The sequence below is a fragment of the Fistularia commersonii genome, chromosome 1 (assembly GCF_037954325.1).
Source record: "Fistularia commersonii isolate RoL2024-O1a breed Wild chromosome 1, RoL_Fcom_v1.0, whole genome shotgun sequence".
NCBI lineage: Eukaryota > Metazoa > Chordata > Actinopteri > Syngnathiformes > Fistulariidae > Fistularia > Fistularia commersonii.
This window is the reverse complement of record NC_141284.1, coordinates 1377765-1398657: the sequence shown is the minus strand read 5'-3', so window position 1 is coordinate 1398657 and position 20893 is coordinate 1377765. Positions and strand designations below refer to the sequence as shown.

Sequence of the window (20893 nt, the reverse complement as noted above, 5' to 3'; positions counted from 1 at the left end):
GAGAGACTGGAGAGGACGAGAGGGCAGGGAGGGAGCGCGTATAAAAGGAAAGCAAATGTTTGTTCATTTGTTTGCCCTCCTACCTGATGAGTCAACAGAGCAGCCGGAGAAGAGTCTGCACGTACTAACTTCTCCTCTTAGGACGTTTCGAATGTGTCCTCCCGTCAGGATGGACTCACGAATCCCTTGCTACCTTTGGTCCACTAGGTTTTGCCGCACTTTAAAACACGATGACTTCCTGTAAACCCTTTGTGTTTTTTTCTGGGTGGAATTGTGTGCGTTTGTGCGCGTTTTGTGTGTTTTCGATTGGTACTTTGCCCCACGCCAACCTTTGTCCTCTGCCACTTGGATTTCCTCACTTCTCCGGACCGCAAACAGGCCCAGATGCTCGAATCCATGTTTTTGGATTTGTCTTTTCGATGCAAACGGGAAAAAAAAAGTCAGCACTAAGAACAAGCTGTGGAGATTTCTAGGGTGGCGCAGGACATGTATGACATCTGTGAGGTAGCGGTGATGTGAGGAGGTGGAGGTGGAAGTGCATCAGGGATCAGCTCTGAGCTCCTTCTCCTTTTGCTATGGTGACGGAACAGGCTGCACAGTGAGGATAGGAACAGGAATGGCCATGGATTGTGATCTTTGCAGATGATATCATGAACTGTAGTGAAAGAAGGGAGCAGGTGGAGGAGGATCTAGAGCGTCGGAGGTCGGCCCCAGAAGACAGAGGAGTCAAGTTTAGCGCTGAATGCGAGACAGAACGCATGTGTGCGAATAAGAGGAACCCGAGTGGAACGTTGAGGCTACATGAAGAACTACTGAGGATCAACAGTCCAGAGTGCGGAGAAGAGGTGGAGTCTGGGGGACAGAGGCGTAAGAAAGGAAAGGCGTAGCAGACTGAGATGGAGGCAGATGATTGGCTGTGGAGACCCAGCAGCCTGAAGGGAAATCAAACATGCCCGTCAACCTCCCCGGTCCACTTGTCCAGCAAACACCTATGCATTCACATGCAGATAATTTGGGGCTGAAATTGCGATCTTTTGATGAGGTTCTCGATGGAGGAGGCTGGAGATCCGTCGTCTGAAGGGTCAATTCAATATGTGCAGAGAATAGCAGTGGCCCCAGGATGGAGCCCTGGGGGCACCAGAGTTTCTAGCATCGCAGACATGCAAGGGAGATGTTGAACTCCAAGAGCCGTACCTCTGGAGGCCAACGGTGTAGCACAGAGCGAATCAACGTAAATTAGGAACCCGCCGGAGTTTTGTAGTCCTTAAAACTACATGCCATCAAAATGAAACCAAAGAGGAGGTGTAGGAGAGCGCTCGCTACTAAACCAGCGGTTCCCGCGGCGTCGGAGCTCGCAGGGTCTACTGCCTGGGTGCGTCACTTCCTCTGCCGGGGGGGCGACTCGGCGTCGAGACGACAAAGTTTCCGTCCGCAAACCACAGCTGCGTTATCTTCCTTTCGCTGGCAGTCCTCCGCCTTCGGTTCCCCTCCTCGGACCGCCATGGCGAGGGGTCACGCCGACGCCTCCCGCTTCCTCCCGCTGGCCCTCGCTCTCCTCACAGGTGAGTTCAAAAACCCAATTTGTTTTGAGGAAAGAATTTGGATTCCTGGAAGGAGGTTTGAGTTCCCGGCGCTCGGGTGTCGTATTCGGCTTCCCTTTGACGAAGTGATGCTCTGAAATGGACGTCTTTCCGATCTTTCTCTGCCGTGTCATGGTGGCGACCGGTTCTTCATTCCTGTCCTACACATGACAGTTATTCAGGTCCTGCCCCTTTTGGTTTGAAGTCAAAGGCGAGATGAAGCGGCGTGAAGTGCAACCAACAACTTCTAGATTTCCTTGAAACAACTATCACTTTCACAATGTTTGGATTCCCTGATAACATTCATTCAGTCCTTCATGATCTAAACCAGTTATCGCGTAAAGAGACGGAATCCTGGACTCCAAGACGTTTCACCCCTTCATCCTGAAGGCCTCTTCAGGTCCGAGTTGCCAGTTCTTCTTCTGAAACCTCCTCAGAAGCTTCTTAAGGGAAGAAACCCAGTTGCCGCGGCGAGAATTCGCCCACATTTTCACGTCACGTCACAATAACTCACACCTTCTGGTTCTCCCATGAACCTCCTGCATGTGAACACATGAGAATCTACCTTTTATTTATGTGATAATTATAATTAATCCCCACGTTGCTGCTCGAAACGCAGAAATGAATCGCAATCGTGAGCCGATGAATGAATGAATGAATGAATGAACTAGCGTGCAGCAACGTGCTAAAACACGTGATGGGATGCGGAAAGTGACAGATATCTCCACCAGGTCTCCACCTGCGGGGGTCTGACGCCCGGGTTCTGGTGCAGCGGCCGGTCCTGCAGCGCTCGGCGGCGCCGCCTCTGATCGGTGAACAAAACACACAACACACACACAACACACACACAACACACACGAAACACATTTTTAATGCAAAGTGTTCAATTCACGCTTTTATTTCATCCATATTCATTTGTCAAGATGGAACACAAGCGTTCGTGTTTGGTTTGATGTGCTGCTTGATACAAGTGACATCATGTGTGTGTGTGTGTGTGTGTGTGTGTGTGTGTGTGTGTGTGTGTGTCTTGCAGGTACTTATACATCAAGCAATCCAGCGGGGAAGCTGTGCATTAAAGCTACCATGGGAGTCCAGTATATTGTCATCATAGAGAAGGTGGTGTGTGCGTGTGTGTGTGTGTGTGTGTGTGTGTGTGTGTGTTTGTGTGAAAGACTGGATTCACTTTTTTTTGTGGGCCTGATTCTTGGGCATGAAGATCGTGGAGGGTTTTTAGCTTGGAAGGTGGACGGTCCAGGAATGAGTCCATCAGCACATGTTAGATGTTCTGGAGATGAAGACACACTGAGGTGGTCCAGACGTGCACGGAGGAGGATCTGGTAAGAAGGAGGCTGAGGATGGAGGGAAGGAAGGTGTGAGAGGAGAAGGTTAGATGGAGGATGAACCTACCATGGAGAACCCTGAAGGAGCGACTCCTGGATTCTAGTGAAACTTAAAATAAGTCCCGTCTCCATAGAAACGCCCTTTTGTCTGTTTTTAAGAATTAACGTGTAATTAAAGTGTGTGTGTGTGTGTGCAGAGGAGCTGGTACCTGAACCTGGACCCTAGCAGGATCTGGTCCAGCGGCGGCTGCACCGGCGAGGAGGCCGTTCTGGTCCTCTCTCTGGCCGACGGAGCTGCAGGTCTGAGGCTGACCTTCAGGAAGGTGTGGAGCTTCACGTCCTCAGCCTGCATCTGCTTCAATGGACCTCCTGGTGTCCACGTGCACAAGAGAAAAAGTGGATGAGTGTGTGTTTGAGTGAATGAATGAGTGAACAGCTGAGTGTCTCAAAATGTGAATGAGTAAATTGCATGTCTATATAATGTGAATGAATGAGTGATTGGTTTCATCTCTATATATGAATGAATGAATGAGTGAGTGATTGGTTTCATCTCTATATATGAATGAATGAATGAGTGAGTGATTGGTTTCATCTCTATATATGAATAAATGAATGAGTGATTGGTTTCATCTCTACATATGAATGAATGAATGAGTGATTGGTTTCATCTCTACATATGAATGAATGAATGAGTGATTGGTTTCATCTCTATATATGAATAAATGAATGAGTGATTGGTTTCATCTCTATATATGAATGAATGAGTGATTGGTTTCATCTCTATATATGAATGAATGAATGAATGAATGAGTGAACAGTTGTAGGTCTGTGTTTAATGCAAAGGAGTGAGTGAATTTTCAATGTCTCTATACATCCTGAAAGAATGAATGAGTGAAAGAAAGAAAGCATGAACGGTGGTTTGTCTCTATGTAAATGAATGAGTGAATAATTGTATGTCTGTTTTTGTGAATGAATGAGTGGATGATTGAATGAACAGCTGTATGTCTATATAATGTGAATGAATGAATGAGTGAAAGTTGTATCTATGTGAATGAATGAGTGAACTCTTATGTCTCAAATATGAATGAAAGAGTGAACGTTTGTACGTCTCTTTATGTGAATGAATGAGTGAATGGTTTTATGTCTTTTTATGTGAAAGAATGAGTTCATGTCTCATGTGAATGAATGAGTTGCATATCCGTATGATGTGAATGAACGAGTGAATGGTTGTATGTCTCAACAGGACTGTCTCAGAAAATTAGAATATTGTGATAAAGTTCTTTATCTTCTGTAATGCAATTACAAAAACAAAAATGTCATACGTTCTGGATTCATTACAAGTGAAATACTGCAAGCCCTTTATTATTTTAATATTGCTGATTAGGGCTTACATCTTAAGAAAACTCCAAAATCCAATCTCAAGATATTATAGTATCATGAAAAAATTATTATTATTTTTTTAATTGCATTACAGAAGATAAAGACCTTTATCACAATATTCTAATTTTCTGAGACAGTCCTGTATATGATGCGAATGAAGGAGTGAATGGTTTTATGTCTCTTTATGTGAATGAATGAGTGAATTGCGTATCTCGACATGATGTGGATGAATCAGTGAATGTTGCAGTGTGAAAGAACAGTTTTATGTCTATAAAAACAGAATGAATGAATGAGTGAACGGTTTGAAGTCTCTTAAACGGGAATGAATTATTTTTCCATGAGAGTGAGGATGAACGCATGAATGAGTGAATGAAGCTGATCTAAACTATAGCAAAATAAAGCCCAAGTCATTCAGACAACGCGGGAATAAATCAAGCTAAACTAAACTTCATCCAGGCTTAATCCTGAATCTGATTTTTTTCTTTTTCGTCTCTGCAGGACAACGTTTCTTCTTACGTCAGCGAAGTGTCCGCTCGGGTGTCTCCTCTCCCCGTCTGCAAGGGATGCAGCAGTGAGTAAGGACGGGTCTAATCTGACCCGGCAGAACCCGGATCTCGGCTCACGTGGACCTTCTATCTCCTCCCGTCAGATAAGACGTACTCCGGCCTGCTGCGCGGCGGCGAGCTGTTCGCGGCGGGTCTCGGTCAGAGCTACAGGTGCGACTCGGAGAGCGTTCTCGCGGCGTCGCCCGAGCTGAGGGTCAAGCTGGTGCCGCTGCATCTGCGGGCCTTTAACGCGCTCGTGGCCCGAGAAGATCAAGGTGGAGGCGGGACTTCAACTGAAATATGGGATTCCGGTGATATTTATGTCGAATTGACCGGAAAACGCGTCTCTTTGTTTGTTTCTCTTTCAAATCCTCCCGATGGTTCAGAGGTGACCTGCCGGGCCGACGCTCGCCGGCACGTCTTGGTGGTGGTCCTGGGCGCCATGGCGGTGGGCCTGGTCCTCATCGCCCTGGTGGTCTTCCTGCTCTGCAGAGAAGATCGCACTCGGCGGGGATACGAACGACTCTGAGCGTCCCTCGCTGGGTTTCTGCTCTCCCACGGCTTTTGGACTTTCCACGCCATTAATCATTGATGATGACAGTTGGAAAGGTTTAAATTGTTTTGATATTTGACGGAACACTTGCAGCTTTGTGCATTTGTTTTCATGTTTCATCTTGGACATGCTCTTTACTTTCATCTTTTATTTCGATCTTATTTCCACACAAGTGTTTTTTCATTCGCGCGCCTCCATCTTGTTTATCCTCGATCGGAAGCTTCTGTTCACACCGTAAACAAAAACAATCGGAGCCGCGATGCAACCGTGTGATTTGCGATAAAAACAAAGCACGGAATATATTTAGTCTAAAAATAGCAGGGAGGATGGAGGCGAATATTTAGTTTCACATTTTGGTTTTTCATTTAGAGGACAAGTGGGCATTTCAATCTGTTCCAAACTGTTGGAAAAGGTGAACAACAAAATAATTTTTATCGAATAGACGAGGTTCATTACAGTGTTTTACGAATCTAAAAATGCAAAAGGTCTAATTTGATCATCATTTTTGGAGTCTACAGTTTGAAAAGTGTCCATATTTCATGTTAATTGTTTATATATCGCTTTTGCTGAGGGTAAATTACTAACTTCTGCATGAAAAAACTCTCGTTTCCACCCTTGCTCTGAAACGGGGAAATAGCGCCACCTGCTGGTGAACGACAGAACCACGCCCTCCTCTCCGCCTCCGTATCGCCGCATCCTATTGGTCGTTCAATCTACGGATCCCCGGAAAGGACAAAAATGTGAATGAAATAAAAAAAACTTAATATCAAAGTTGTGATTTCGTCCGTGTTGTGCTTCGGGGGGGTCACTCAACGTTTTCGTTGATACAATTCATATCGCTGTAATAAGTTGTAAATAAGGAGTTAGAAAATAATCACTTCGCTTTTTCCCCCCACTTTTGCGGGTCAAGTAAGTGCACTAGCCGGTTAGCATAGCTAGCCAGCTAGCTAGCCAGCCCCTCGCAGCTGGCGACCATGGCTGCGGTGATTCTGGGTTTCTCATCCCTGCGTGGGCTCAGGGATTTCACGCAGTGAGTTCGCCGCTCCTTCCAATTTACTTTCTTGTTGACAGCGACGGCTTGGTGTTTTATTTGATCGAAACACGAATTAGCAGCTTTTGACTCGAAGAGCCATCGTTTGCTAGCCGGTCAAAGTTGTCCTCAGACTGGGCTCAAATGACTGATAGAGCTCAGATAGTGAATTATTTGCTGGTGTTTGTTTTTTTCTTCCCTCTTAAAACAGCCTTGGATCCCTTAACTCGTCATTAATGTGTGGATATGGGAAAAATAATGCCCATTCCTCAGGTGACAGGGTCAGATAGTATCAGCAAGGTTAAATAAAGGCAGCAGCCTGGAAGCTAGCTTGGCAAACGATGCTAATTCAACACGCAAACAAAGCTGCTCTTTTCCAGTTATATTTTAGTTTGAAATAACCAAAAAGGTTTTTCTCGGATGTCCTCTAAGAGCTACATGTGAATGCTGTTTGTCTTGTCCACCCTCAGAAAACTATCATGGACCAAAAGAGGAGTGAGGCTTGTTTCAGGAGGTAAATCCAGAAGATTTTTCCAATAGATTATTTCCTGACACACAATGTAAACAAACACACTCACTGAAACTAGTGTTTGGTTAAATGTGATCCAGATCACCTGGTGTGAAACGCCTCTCAGAAATCATCAATGCTAAACATTTTTAATCAGCGATATGATCACCGTAGTTCATCACAAGATTTGTTTATTTGCTTTTTCCCTCGATGCAGGGGTGGGACGGATAGAGAAGGTGCTGATCGCCAACAGAGGAGAGATCGCCTGTCGGGTGATGCGCACCGCCAAGAAGATGGGCATCCGCTCTGTTGCTGTTTACAGTGACGCCGACAGACACTCCATGCACGTCGCCATGGTGAGATGGCGAGGTTGCCGTCGCTGTCACGCATCTCGATGTTTTTACTTTTATTCTTGTTTGGTTTGTAGGCAGATGAGGCGTACCACATCGGCCCGCCGCCCTCCCAGCAGAGCTACCTCTCCATGGAGAAAGTTTTAGGGGTGGCCAAGAAGTCCGGATCACACGTAAGTAACCTTATTTTTTTTTTATTTTTGAATGATTGTGGCTGAAATAAGTCAAATTCTGCTACCGTGCGTGCAGGCGGTCCATCCCGGCTACGGGTTTCTCTCGGAAAACACAGAGTTCGCCGAGGCGTGTAAACAGGAGGGCATCATCTTCATCGGGCCTCCCTCCTCCGCCATCCGAGACATGGGCATTAAGAGGTGACCTGACACACAACACCATCGAAGACCAAATCTAAACCCTCGCAACTCGGATAACAACATACATTTGTTCGTATTTTGCACGCACACTGGGGTAAAAAAGGAAAAATGTCCAATAAGAACAGATCATACCCGGGGACGTATAATCCCATCATTTTCCATCGCAAATATTTCAGCACATCCAAACACATCATGTCGGCCGCCGGCGTGCCAATCATCGGCGGTTACCACGGAGAGGACCAATCGAACGAGAGGCTACAAGCAGAGGCGGCCGAAATCGGCTACCCTGTGATGATCAAGGCTGTTCGGGGAGGCGGAGGGAAGGTGAGGCGACTTGGGGGGGAAAAAAACTATTATAGTTTCACGTAATCGAGATCGACAAGTATATAAGATTGTGTGATGGTGTGTGATCAGGGGATGCGTATCGCGCGGTCAGACGCCGACTTCTTGGAGCAGCTGGAATCTGCCAGACGGGAGGCCAGAAAGTCTTTCAACGACGACGTCATGCTGGTGGAGAAGTTTGTAGAAGATCCCAGGTAACCACGGCTCCACACCCGTTGTCCCCTCCGAGCGACACAAGGCGATCATTTTGTCTTTTTATTTTTTCCCCGACGCAGACACGTGGAGGTGCAGGTGTTCGGCGACGTGCACGGTAACGCCGTCTATCTGTTTGAGAGGGACTGCAGCGTCCAGAGGAGACACCAGAAGATCATCGAGGAAGCTCCGGGGGTGAGAAACTCACGTCTCATCCCATCGGCTGGGAAGGAAGAGTTGTATTTTTACCGACACCCGCTTATGCATCATTGTCTGCTAAAGATGTTTCGAAGTGAAAGATTAGTTTACTGAAAGTCTGCTGATTTTCTTTCGTTTTGCAGCCGGGCATCAGCCCCGAGGTCCGCAGGAAGCTGGGCGAGGCGGCCGTCAGAGCGGCCAAGGCTGTCAATTACGTGGGAGCAGGTGAGACGTGGGACGCAACGGGTGCATTAATCCATCTACCCTCATTTCTGGACGATTGAGCACACCTGAGTAGAAGCTGCAGCGGCTAAAACTAAACATTAATTACATGCGTGCATATATATGTTGCACTGGTGTCCACGTTGCAACGAGATATTTACACAGAAATTTCTTTTTTATCCACCAATCCGTACTGGAAATGCTTTTTTCCGAACAGCGCCGCCGACACGGCTGATGAAAAAGATTAATAACAAACGAGACAAGGAAAAGTTCATCCATCCATCCGTTTTCTATGAACGGCCTCGGAATTTCACGCCCATTTCATCGGTTCGGATGTGAGGAGGTTAAATAGTTTTGTCGGCGTGAAGCTCGTCAGTCCAAAAATATCCATAAATTAGCCGCAACTAGCAGCTTATATACCGGAAATGACGGCAGTTCACCTGTTCAACATCTCCAAAAAACATCTCTGCAGGCACGGTGGAGTTCATCATGGATGCCCAGCACAACTTCTACTTCATGGAGATGAACACCAGGCTGCAGGTGGAGCATCCCGTCTCTGAGATGATCACCGGCACCGACCTGGTGGAGTGGCAGCTCAGGGTGAGGGAAGGTTTCCACCTCCCGGGGGAGAGAAGATGAGCGATGGAGGGGCGCAGATGTAACTCCCCCGACGTCCTCCAGGTGGCGGCAGGGGAGCGGCTGCCTCTGCTCCAGGATGACATCATCCTACGCGGACACTCGTTCGAGGCTCGCATCTACGCCGAGGATCCCGATAACGACTTCCTGCCGGGGGCGGGGCCTCTGCTGCACCTCTCCACGCCGCCGGCGGACCGGCACACCCGCGTAGAGACCGGGGTCCGAGAAGGTGGGGGGGTCCTGAGACGACCACGGATGAACGGAAAATGGAACTGGCCGACTTCTCGACGCAAACTTTCATTTCGCTTGCAGGGGACGAGGTTTCCGCTCATTACGACCCGATGATCGCCAAGCTGGTGGTGTGGGGAGAGGACCGCCACGCCGCCCTGAAGAAGCTGCGCTACTGCTTACGCCAGTACAATGTAAGACACTCACAAATAATACAAATACAGTGGAATCTTGACTTACGAGGGCGTCAGTTTTTTTTTGTGAGCCCAGATATGAGTTGGGAGGGAGCGGGTTGAGCGTCTGACACCGACGTTCAAAGAAAGCGGGAAGCATTGAAAGGAAATCACGGAGAAACATGAGCGAGGTGTGCATGAAGAGGTGGAGAGATACGTGACGGGGACGGTTTGATGGTTTTAGAACAGTGGTTCTTAACCTTGTTGGATGTACTGAACCCCAACATTTTCATATGCGCATTCACCGAACCCTTCTTTATTGGAAAAATGAAATGTTTTTTTTACTGGTGCACAAAATGAACCGTGCATCAACATCACTGTGTTCAAAGAACAAAACCAGCAAGACATGATTTTCATACAAAAAAACTGGCTAGACAAAAAAAAACATAACAATGAATACTTCTTGCAAATCAGTGTGACTTCTGCTGTTTCCTTCGAGAGACCAGTTCAGAAATGACCTTGGCGAGTGCCACTTTGGCAAGCGCCACTCTCATGTCTTTTTCGCAACAATGTCTGTTCCTTTTCTTCATTTTTATGTCCAGCATCCTCAAAAGATTCTCCGCAAAGATAAAGTTTTGCCAGCGCCAGACGAGAATTGTTCAACTTGGCATCGCAAATCATGCAGTTAGGACGCCGACTCCATCACGTTCTGTTATACATGTGAATCCATATCGGGCATATTTGTCTGTCCGCCTTCTTTTTTTACTCGACATAATTAGTAAAAAAAAAATCGTACCATCACAACAGTCACAAGTTGACTACAGAGCGCACCAAAATCCCTGCAGCACAGACAGGCCAAGATATCTAGCGTGATTCTCATGAATTATGAGTCGGGCATGTGTCTCGACTGGCGCCAAACCCCTAAGACTGACTCACCGAACCCCCAAGGTTGTATCGAACCCAGGTTAAGAACCACTGTTTTAGAAAGAGGAGCAGGTTTACTCCGTCGATGAATGGAGTTTAGACATAAAGTGTAGCAAAGTTACATTTAGCAACAGTTTGTAGCATGAAGTGTGGAGCCAGTAAGTTCAGGATAGAGAACCAATAAAAAACCTTTTCCTCCGCTCTTGGTCTGATCCTCAAGATAAATACACCTAATAAACCACTTCATTTCTCTTGATTTTCTTATTATTTTTTGATACAGTATTATTTATTTAGCCCTGAGTCTGGATGAAGTCAAGGCATCGCAGTACTCAGTTGTTGCCGTTTAGACCATAATCGACTCACATTGACCGTTTTTGCTCCCTTGGCCCTCAGATTGTGGGTCTGAACACAAACATAGACTTCCTGCTGAGCCTCTCGAGTCACCGGGAGTTCCAGGCCGGCAACGTGAGCACCAGCTTCATCCCTCAGCACTACGCCGACCTCTTCCCGGCACCCACGCCTCCCTCGGGCTCCACGGTGTGCCAGGCCGCCCTCGGACTGCTGCTCCGGGAACGGGAACACACCCGGGACTTCATCCGGACCTCCTCCGGTGAGGACGCGGTGTTCATTTCACGTCATGCCGTGAAAGAAATGGGATGTAACACGGCGTGTGTGTCGATTTCCAGATCCCTTCTCGCCGTTCGGCTCCAGCAGCGGCTTCAGACTCAACATCCGGTTCAACAGAAACCTGACCCTGCAGCTGGGCGACCAGAGTAAGTGGGTTTTACCACCATTTTATAAGAAGAAGTGCAAGAACTCTGGTTTTCCTGGTCCAGAAACCTGGGACAGATCCCGGCTCAGTTCTTCCGCCGCCGGCTTGGTTTGAAAGAGAGTCGAGAGGGACGGGAACAGTTTGATCTGTTGCCGATAGCTGCATGCTAATAGCCGACACGATAAAAGAAGTAACTATGGTCGGCTGCGGTCGATGAAGCTCCGCCCCCTGGGATCCTGCCCAATGAGGAGGACTCCGGAGAAGATAAGAGGTGACCATCTTGCGCCGATGAAGGGACACGAGTGAAGACGGGTCGGAGGAATGAGCGGGGATATCTGCGGCTAGGCTAATGCTAACTAGCCGCTTTCTCAAAAAGAAAGATTCAAGCATGTTTTTAGAATGTAGACGGGGTTCCGTGCCCTGGATCGAGACAAGGAAACCATTCAAACAACTTGAAATGCCAAAAACCGAGTAAACGTTCAGCTTTTATGGGTTGCATCTCAGGTGAACCCGAGCACAGTTGATTTCAATCCAAACGCAAAGAGTCTGATCTGCTTGGATCACGCGGGAAAGACCGGGCAGTGACTGGGACGCGTCGTCTATTTTAAACACCGCCGCGGACGTGATTCATTTAACGATAGTTTGAATAATTAAATTTGGCCCCGGCACTAATGAACCCACGTGCATTATTCAACATCCTCACCGCGGCGAGGCCATAAACACCAGCCTGGCGTTCAAGGAACCCGCTCGCTTTTCCTTCCGCCGCAGCACGTGCGGCTTTTACTCAGTAGACTCTTAATATTCCTGACCGGCGACCCTGGGGGGGCTTTTAACCGGGCCGGGAGCCAAAGGTTAGGAAAGCACTTATCGGTATTTCATTAGGATTTCAAACGCACGGTCGTTTCCGCTTCTCCCCTGAACGTTCTCTCCGCCGTCGGTGGTTGTAGTGAACGGCGAGCGGCCGCAGGCTGGATTCTGTTAGAGGTTTGTAAAAGCTTAAAAGCGAAGCACTTTAAACTCGTAAGCGGTGAAAACGGTCCGAGCGACTGAAGAAGTTAAAAGCCCCTGAGGTTTAATTAGCCGCTAACGTCTTGTTAGCGACAGCATCAGAATTGTGAATCACGAGCGTAACTTTCCCTCTGGTGTTTCAGAAATCCACGTGGTCGTCACTTACAACGCAGATGGAAGCTTCACGATGAAGGTGAGCATCTTCATCGCTGGAGCTCAATAGAGAACAACTTCATTGTAGTTTTTATAAAAAATAAAATGGGATTCCAGACGGGCGAGGAGGTGAACCATGTGACGGGTCAGCTGGAGACGGAGGGCGGAGCCTGCTTCCTGCACTGCACCGTCAACGGGGTGAAGTCTCGTCCCAAGCTGGTGATCCTGGACGACGCGGTGCACTTGTTCTCCGCGGTACGTCGCCTCTCGTTTCCCCCTCCGGGTTTTTCTCGACCCCGAACACAAGCGCCGGAAAGGTGGATTCTCAGAAACGCCAGAGGAGCGGATTTTAAAATCGATCCGACCCAGATTTCCGCCGGAAACTCTGCAGATCGAACCAAACTCTTTTATTTTCTGCAACAATTTACTTCCAGTGTATCGCAATTGTTAGCCAGAAGGTTTCCGGTTCAAATCCAATCCCACGAGCGTCTGGAGGTGTGATTGATTGACAGGAGGACGACGGATTTTTAGGACGAAAGTCTCATTTCGCCCTCCATGCTAACCTTCTGTTTCCCTGCAGGAGGGCAGCGCTGAGCTGTGCGTCCCCACGCCCAAATATCTGGCGGGCGTGAGCGGCTCGGGGGCCCAGGGCGGCGCCGTGGCCCCCATGACTGGAACCATTGAGAAGGTGATTCTCAATTTTTTTTTTTTTTTTTTTTTTGGGGGGGGAGAACATGGACAGGGATCCTCAAACCAAGAACCAGGTTCTTGGCCTTCAATTCCAAAACAGCAGAATCTGGTCGGCGGAGAGACGTGAGTTCATCCACTCTTTCCCTGACAAAGAATGCAGTTGACCTCCTTTATTTGCCAGATGACGTATTTAGTGGGAATCTAAAATAGATAAATGAATCCAGACGATCCGGCGCTTCATCGGGTTGCAGGAGAATCAGAGGTGCTTGAGAGGAAAATAAAGGAGTCGGGAGCCGGCGAGAGCTTAGCGACCGGCAATTTGTGCGTAATTGAGTTTTTCCTGGTGAGGATGTGGAGGTGAAGCACACACTCCTGACATCTGCATCTCCACAGCAGTGAGAACCTGCAGAAGCAAGCGCTTTGTTTGAGGAGCATTTTAATCATTTCAGCTCCTCCCCTTGGATTTCCTTCAATCTGTCATTCCTCTCTGTTTACCTGACTGATTACCTGCAGTCAGCCAGCTGGAAGGCAAATATTCGTCTCCGGAAAAACCAAACGTGTTCTTCTTATGCCGCTTCTTCTGTGCGCGGCAGCCCGGACCAGCTGGTTCTGTCCTGGGTAACCGCCATGATTGGTTAAAAAAAACAAACAGGCAGTACGTCCTAGCGGAGGGAGGTGATGGGAAAAACAACTTGTGACATGTTTGTTTTTGGTGGTGTGTTCAGGTGCTGGTGAAGGCCGGAGACAAGGTGGCCGTGGGAGACCCTCTGATGGTGATGATCGCAATGAAGATGGAGGTGAGGAAGAACCACACACACACACACACACACACACACACACACACACAATATAATGTGATCCAGGTATCAGATTAAATATGCAAGTTGTTGTAAATCATGTATTAAACGTAAATGGAAAGTATTGATATAAATGTATACATCTGTCTATATATGTATGTATGTATGTATGTGTATTTATATATGCATATGTATGTATGAGTATATATGTATGCATATGTATATATGTAGACACACATATATTTATAGATAGATTTATATACAAGTATGAGTACACACATATATGTGTATGTATATATATATATTTATGTGTGTGTATATTTATGTATGCGTATATAGTTATATTTATGCATGTGTGTATATACGTATGTATGTGTATACATATATGTATATATGTATACACATGTTTGTGTATATAGATACATATTTATGCATGTGTATATCTTTGTATACATTTGTATGTATGTATATGTATGTGCATGTATGTATGTATGCATGTGTATATTTACATGTATACGTACATATATGTATACATAGAAATATATACATGCATACACATATATACTTAAGTGTAAATGTATGTGTATATAAATATATATCTATTATATGTATGTATGTATGCGAATATGTATGTATGTATACCTATGTGTGTATGTACATATATACTTTATGTATATGTATGCATACATATATATGTAAGTATAAACATATATATATGTATTTATGTATGTATGTATGTCAAAATAACCAATCTACCTTCCCACTGAGTAGATTTTCTTTACGCATACTTTAAACTTTAAAATCCATTCTGGTCTCGTAATTATTTCCACTCTTTCAACAACCCCTGATTTCAGAGGGGAAAAAGCCGGTTTCCCGACTATCATCCTCTCTCCCCAGCACACCATCCGGGCGCCCAAATCGGGCGTCATCAAGCGTGTGTTCTTCAGCGAGGGTTCCCAGGCCAGCCGACACGCCGCTCTGGTGGAGCTGGAGGAGGAGGAGGAGGGTGAGGAGCAGTGAGGACCACCAGCCCCGCGGACGACATCCAGATGCGCTGCTTTTGCACCGAAGGACGGGATTAGATTCACCGGTCGTCTGCAGAGCTCAGGAGAACGACGAGAACGTCCTCAGAGTGGCTGCCAGGTACTGACCATGGAACTGGACCTGTGCGACGCCCGTGGAAACCTGGATCTCATGTTCTCCTGAGTTGCCCTCAACAGCACCGCATTTATTTTCTTTCCTATCTTTGTTTTCTTTTGTGAGCCTTTTCTTCCCAAGTGTTTTCCTAAAGGTCATCCTCCGTGTCCCTTATTCCTCCCGTCGAGGCCGATCAAGCTCTTTATTTCAGTCGTGGGAGCGGCGGCCAAACGCACGCTTTTAGGGAAAAGTTGCTGATAACTTGAAGGTGGAGCTTTTCAAACAAAAGTCGGGCCGTTTGTTTGAAAACACCTAACTCCTGAGGTCAATGTAAATTTGCATTTTCTGTCCTCAACGTCTCTATTCTTTTCATGTAAAGTTCTGGGCGACTGAGAAGATGTCGCTGTTGAGGAAAAAAAAGAAAAACTAACACTCCATGTGTCAGAAATAACATCTGGACAACGAAGAGGCAAACAGATGGAAATCCTTTTTATTCACGCCGCCGATGTGGACTTGACCTGCTCATCGGCTCCAAACGTGGCCTTGTAGACTAAAACTAAACCGTTATGTTTGTTCGTGTCCGATAACTTTTCTGATGATGTATAATAGATTATGTACGCAGATTTAAAAAAAAAGGGTGTGGGACTGCTCAGAGGAATAAAGTTTGGAGAAAATAACCAATGTGTGTGTCTTGTGTTTGGACGTGTATATATTTAACATCCCAACACATGTATATACATACATACATGCATACATCCATAAATCCACACACACACACACACACATATATATAAAAAACATACATACATCCTGTCAGTACCATGATAGTACAACTTAAAGCCTGCTCTTAAACTTCTAGCCTCATCCACCTTCCTTCTCTGCATAATGTAGATCAACTCTACCTTTTCCTGCTATTCTCACAATATTTAAAGTCCCTACTCTCAGTCCCAGACGTTTTTCTGTCCTCTTATTCTTCTACATTTTCTATTTAACCTTTAAATCTATACATACAAACATCACACCAATCCATTTGGGACAGGAAATGACGTATTTCATTTTTTCTACTTTCCGACCGATGTTATAAATAAGGGGGCGTGGCCAATGAGCGGACCGGAAGTGGAGCCGAGCTAGCTAGCAGCAGCAGGAGAATGGGACGCCGACAACCGGAGATAAACACATTTAAACGTTTTTCCTAATGAAATTGCTACAGTTTTATTAAAGAGTAATCGGTCCACCAAGCAAATTGCCCAGAGAGAGGTAGTGATATTTATAACTGTCCCTTTGTTTCATTCAAAGGTGAGATGTCGGCGGGTAGCAGGTAAGAGGCTAGTAGCAGGCTAGTAGCATTAGCATCTAGCTTCTTTGCTCTCTGGTCAGTTCAGGACAGACTAGTTTGTTTACGTTCTGTGTTCTATTCTCAAGTATTCGATTACAAGTACATGTAAATCGCTGAAGTGACGTTGTGAAGCAGTCTTTAGCCAAAACTTGAAGTATTTGCATGTTAGTCTGCATTTTGACAATAAAATCCCAGATGTTTAGTGGGACCAGGGAAAAAGGTTTGCTGCAAAAACACATGTGTGAAAACGACAGGGACCAGAAAAAAACAGTGAGGTCACAGGATGTGGAGGTTTTTATGTAGGCTTGTCAACAGTGCAGAGCAATGGTGGTCGTGGAAGAAGATATTTATGGATGGATTGAGCGAGGACATGATGTTAGTTGGTATGAATGCATTATGCATTATGAATGGCAACATTGACAATGATTAAAATAATGACTCAGGGTTAGGTTAGTATGGAAAGGATAATATCCATATTTCCTGGTCAGCACATGAATTTTAAAGATAATTGCAATCATCAAATTGGCACATGAAATGATTCATTTAGTCTTTTTTTTTATTTTTTGAATGACGTCTATTTGGCCAACGTTTACTGGTAACATTTATAAAACCCATTTAAAATAGCTCCCAAGTTGTCATTCGGCCAGTCGTGTTACATCTGCTGCTCCTCGAGCGATTCAGATAGTTTGGTGTGGATTCAAACTGCAGTGATTGGAGAGTAACTTCATTAAAGACCACAACCAAGTTGCAGCCTCTCTACAATGGCGTCCAACCTCAACGTTGATTAAAGTTCCTTTTTCATCATTTTGGAGTCTGTGTTATATCTATTTTCTGTACTTTGGTTATATATCCCTCGATATCATTTTAATTATGATTAATAAAAAATGTTTCCTTTTCTATCAGGGACACTCACACTTACGCCCCCCCGCGGGTGACGAGGGGTGTATATGTGTATATATATATGTATATATACACGTATACATACATACATATGTCCAATCCCAAACACATACATACATACAGACATTAAGACATACACATACATTCACATACATACATACATACATTGATAGATACATGTATACATACATCCATATATACATACACACATAGATACAAACATAGACATACACATACATACATATATACATACACACATTCATATATACCTACATACATAATAACATACATATATGCATACAAACATATATACACTTACATACAAATATATATATATGTCCATTAACTCGTAGCCATGTAAACAAACACATAGATACAAACAAGTAAACATACACATACATTCATACATACCTAGAAACAAACATTTAGATGTACACATACATACACACATACATACATAAAAAGATAAAACATACACAAACATACAAACATCCATGTGTCCATGAACACAGACATACATACATATATACAAACAAACATATACAAACATACAGACATAGAGACATACATACATACATACATATATACTTACATATGTCCATTCACACACATACATACATAAAACACACAAAAACATAAGAAAATCCATATGTCCATTAACACATACAGACATACATATATACAACATACATTCATACACACATGCATACATACTTATATACATTCATATATATATGTCCATTCACACACACACATACGTACATACGAACATACATACAATCATGTAGACATACCCATACATACATTTATACATAAATACATACATTCACACATACATAAATACATACACACATATATATGAATACAAACATATATACATATACATACCATCATACATATGTCCATTAACACATACAGATATAAAAATATACATACACACATAGATACAAACAGACATACGCATAAATTTATTCATACATATATACATACCTACATACATGCATGCATGCATACACACATACATACATACATAAATACATACGTACATACAACATACATACTTACACATAAACTCATACATACATATATATATGTCTATTAACACATACAGATATAAACATACATACACACATAGATACATACATACATACATACATGAATGCATGCGTACACTGATACATACATACATACATGCGTACAAACACACATACATACATAAATACATACATACATACAGCATACATACTTACACACACACTCATACATACATAATTACATACATATGTACAACATACATGCATAAATACACACACTCATACATATATACATACATATATGCATACATACATACACACACTCATACATACATACATATATACAACATACATACATACACACATACATACACACGTATGATACATACACATACATACATAAACACATAGACATATAAAGTCAAACATGTATACAAAAGCATACAAACATACATATGTCCATTAACAAATACAGATAAACACATACACATAAATTTATTCATACATATATACATACCTACATACATGCATGCATACATACACACATAGATACAAACATACGGGCAAACACATACATTTATCCATACATACATACATATAAATGTACATACATACCAGCATACATACATACATATATACACACACACACACATGCATACAAATACAGAGACATACACATACATACAAACATAGCTACAAACATACAGGCATACACATAAATTTATACATACATACATACATATATACATATACACATACATACATACCTGCATACATACATACATACATACATATATACAAATAAACATATATACACACACACATACATACATATATACATACATACATACATACATACATAAACAAATTCAAACATATATACAAATATATACAAACATACATATGTCCTTTAACAAATACAGATAAACACATATACATACACACATAGATACAAACATACAGGCATACACATTAATTTATTCATACATACATACATACATACATGCATACGTACATACAAACATGTATACATAAACATATACATATATACATATAAACGTATATACACATACGCACAAACATATATGTCCATTAACACATAGTGAAATAAAAATATACATACACACATAGATACAAACATATAGAAATACCCATACATTCATGCATCCATACACACATACATACATGCATACATAACTACAAACAGGTATATACATTCATACAAACATTCATACATTCATGCATCCATGCACACATACATACATGCATACATACATACAAACATAAGACATACACGTACACATAATGTCCATTCACATGTCTGTATGTATGTACGTTTGTATGTATGTATGTATGTAAATATATATGCATGTATGTATGTGGGTGAATGTATGTGTATGTCTATATGTTTGTATTAATGTCTGTATGAATATATGTATGTATGTATGTATGTATGCATATATGTTTGTATGTATGTATGTATGTATTTTTGTATGTGTGTATGCATGTATGTATGTATGTATGTATGTATGTCTATATGTTTGTATGCAGGTATATATGTACATATGTATGTATATGTTTATTGTATGTATGTATATATATATGTATGTATGTTTGTATGTATGTGTGTAGGTATGTATTTTTATATGTATAGGTTTGTATGTGTGTATGTATGTTTGTATGTATGCATGCATGTATGTACGTATGTATGTATGTATGTGTGGTTGTATGTATATATGTATTTGTGTATGCATGTATGTTTGTTTGTATGTATAAATATGTATGTATATATTAATGCATGTATGTTTGTATGTATGTATGTATGTATGTATGTTTCTATGTATATGTTTGTATGTATGTATGTAAGTTTGTATGTATGTATGTATGTGTGGTTGTATGTATATATGTATTTGTTTATGCAGGTATGTTTGTTTGTATGCATAAATATGTATGTATATATTAATGCATGTATGCTTGTATGTTTGTATGTATGTTAATATGTATGTGTGTATGTATGTTTATTTGTATGTATGTTTCTATGAATATGTTTTTATGTATGTATGTATGTTTGTATGTACGTATGTATGTATATATGTATGTATGCATGTTTGTCTGTATATACATATGTATGTATGTATGCATGTTTGTATGTATGTATGCATGTATTTATGTATGTATGTTTATATGAATATATGTATGTATGTATGTATGTTTCTTTGTATGTAAATATGTATGTATGTATGTATGAATGAAGGAATGTATTTATGTATGTATGCATGTATCTATGTATGCATGTATGTATATATTTACGTATATATGAGAATGTATTTGTATGTCTATATGTTTGTATGCAGGTATGTATGTACATATGTATGTATATGTTTATTTTTACATGTATTAATGTACTTATGTGAGAGCATGTGTATGTCTATATGTTTGTATGTATGCGTGTACATGTGTTTGTTTGTAAATATGGATTTTTTTATGCATGTAT

The 20893-nt window shown here is 42.9% G+C and overlaps 2 protein-coding genes and 1 long non-coding RNA gene across 5 annotated transcripts; 2 read left to right on the top strand and 1 right to left on the bottom strand.

Annotated features, from left to right (window-relative positions):
• The first annotated feature begins 2 nt into the window (after positions 1-2).
• lamp3 (lysosome associated membrane protein 3) lies at positions 3-6169 on the top strand. 2 transcript variants are annotated; one of them, XM_086177297.1, is made up of 7 exons: positions 3-1562; positions 2312-2392; positions 2614-2696; positions 3118-3243; positions 4799-4871; positions 4950-5120; positions 5232-6169. In XM_086177297.1, the coding sequence occupies exons 1-7, from the start codon at positions 1286-1288 to the stop codon at positions 5372-5374; spliced, it is 954 nt and encodes a 317-aa protein (XP_086033423.1). In that variant the 5' UTR covers positions 3-1285; the 3' UTR covers positions 5375-6169. The 2 variants fall into 2 exon arrangements, with proteins under 2 accessions (XP_086033423.1, XP_086033503.1); XM_086177377.1 differs by lacking the exon at positions 3-1562 and having other exon boundaries at positions 2260-2392.
• On the bottom strand, positions 2333-5083 carry LOC147237012 (uncharacterized). Of its 2 annotated transcripts, XR_015109096.1 has the most exons (4): positions 4817-5083; positions 3130-3289; positions 2764-2929; positions 2333-2385 (listed from the first exon to the last, which is right to left on the bottom strand). It is a non-coding gene; the product is annotated as an uncharacterized LOC147237012 (long non-coding RNA). The 2 variants fall into 2 exon arrangements; XR_015109095.1 differs by lacking the exon at positions 2333-2385 and having other exon boundaries at positions 2626-2929.
• Positions 6163-15806, top strand: mccc1 (methylcrotonyl-CoA carboxylase subunit). The gene is made up of 19 exons (XM_086177053.1): positions 6163-6428; positions 6899-6942; positions 7153-7292; positions 7364-7459; positions 7536-7657; positions 7834-7981; positions 8072-8193; positions 8275-8386; positions 8533-8614; positions 9084-9211; positions 9293-9476; positions 9560-9669; positions 10966-11182; positions 11259-11345; positions 12496-12545; positions 12623-12760; positions 13086-13193; positions 13921-13992; positions 14890-15806. Exons 1-19 carry the CDS (start codon positions 6373-6375, stop codon positions 15010-15012), a joined length of 2139 nt encoding a protein of 712 aa, XP_086033179.1. The 5' UTR covers positions 6163-6372; the 3' UTR covers positions 15013-15806.
• The last annotated feature ends 5087 nt before the right edge of the window (positions 15807-20893 follow it).

Bases quoted from the DNA above. Each gene is read 5' to 3' on its own strand.
- lamp3 (XM_086177297.1), top strand. From the start codon at position 1,286: ATGAAACCAAAGAGGAGGTGTAGGAGAGCGCTCGCTACTAAACCAGCG. The intron at 2,393-2,613 runs GTGAACAAAACA...TGTGTCTTGCAG, and splicing joins GGCGGCGCCGCCTCTGATCG to GTACTTATACATCAAGCAAT. The intron at 3,244-4,798 runs GTGTGGAGCTTC...TCGTCTCTGCAG, and splicing joins TGAGGCTGACCTTCAGGAAG to GACAACGTTTCTTCTTACGT.
- mccc1 (XM_086177053.1), top strand. From the start codon at position 6,373: ATGGCTGCGGTGATTCTGGGTTTCTCATCCCTGCGTGGGCTCAGGGAT. The intron at 6,429-6,898 runs GTGAGTTCGCCG...GTCCACCCTCAG, and splicing joins GGGCTCAGGGATTTCACGCA to AAAACTATCATGGACCAAAA. The intron at 11,183-11,258 runs GTGAGGACGCGG...GTCGATTTCCAG, and splicing joins CTTCATCCGGACCTCCTCCG to ATCCCTTCTCGCCGTTCGGC.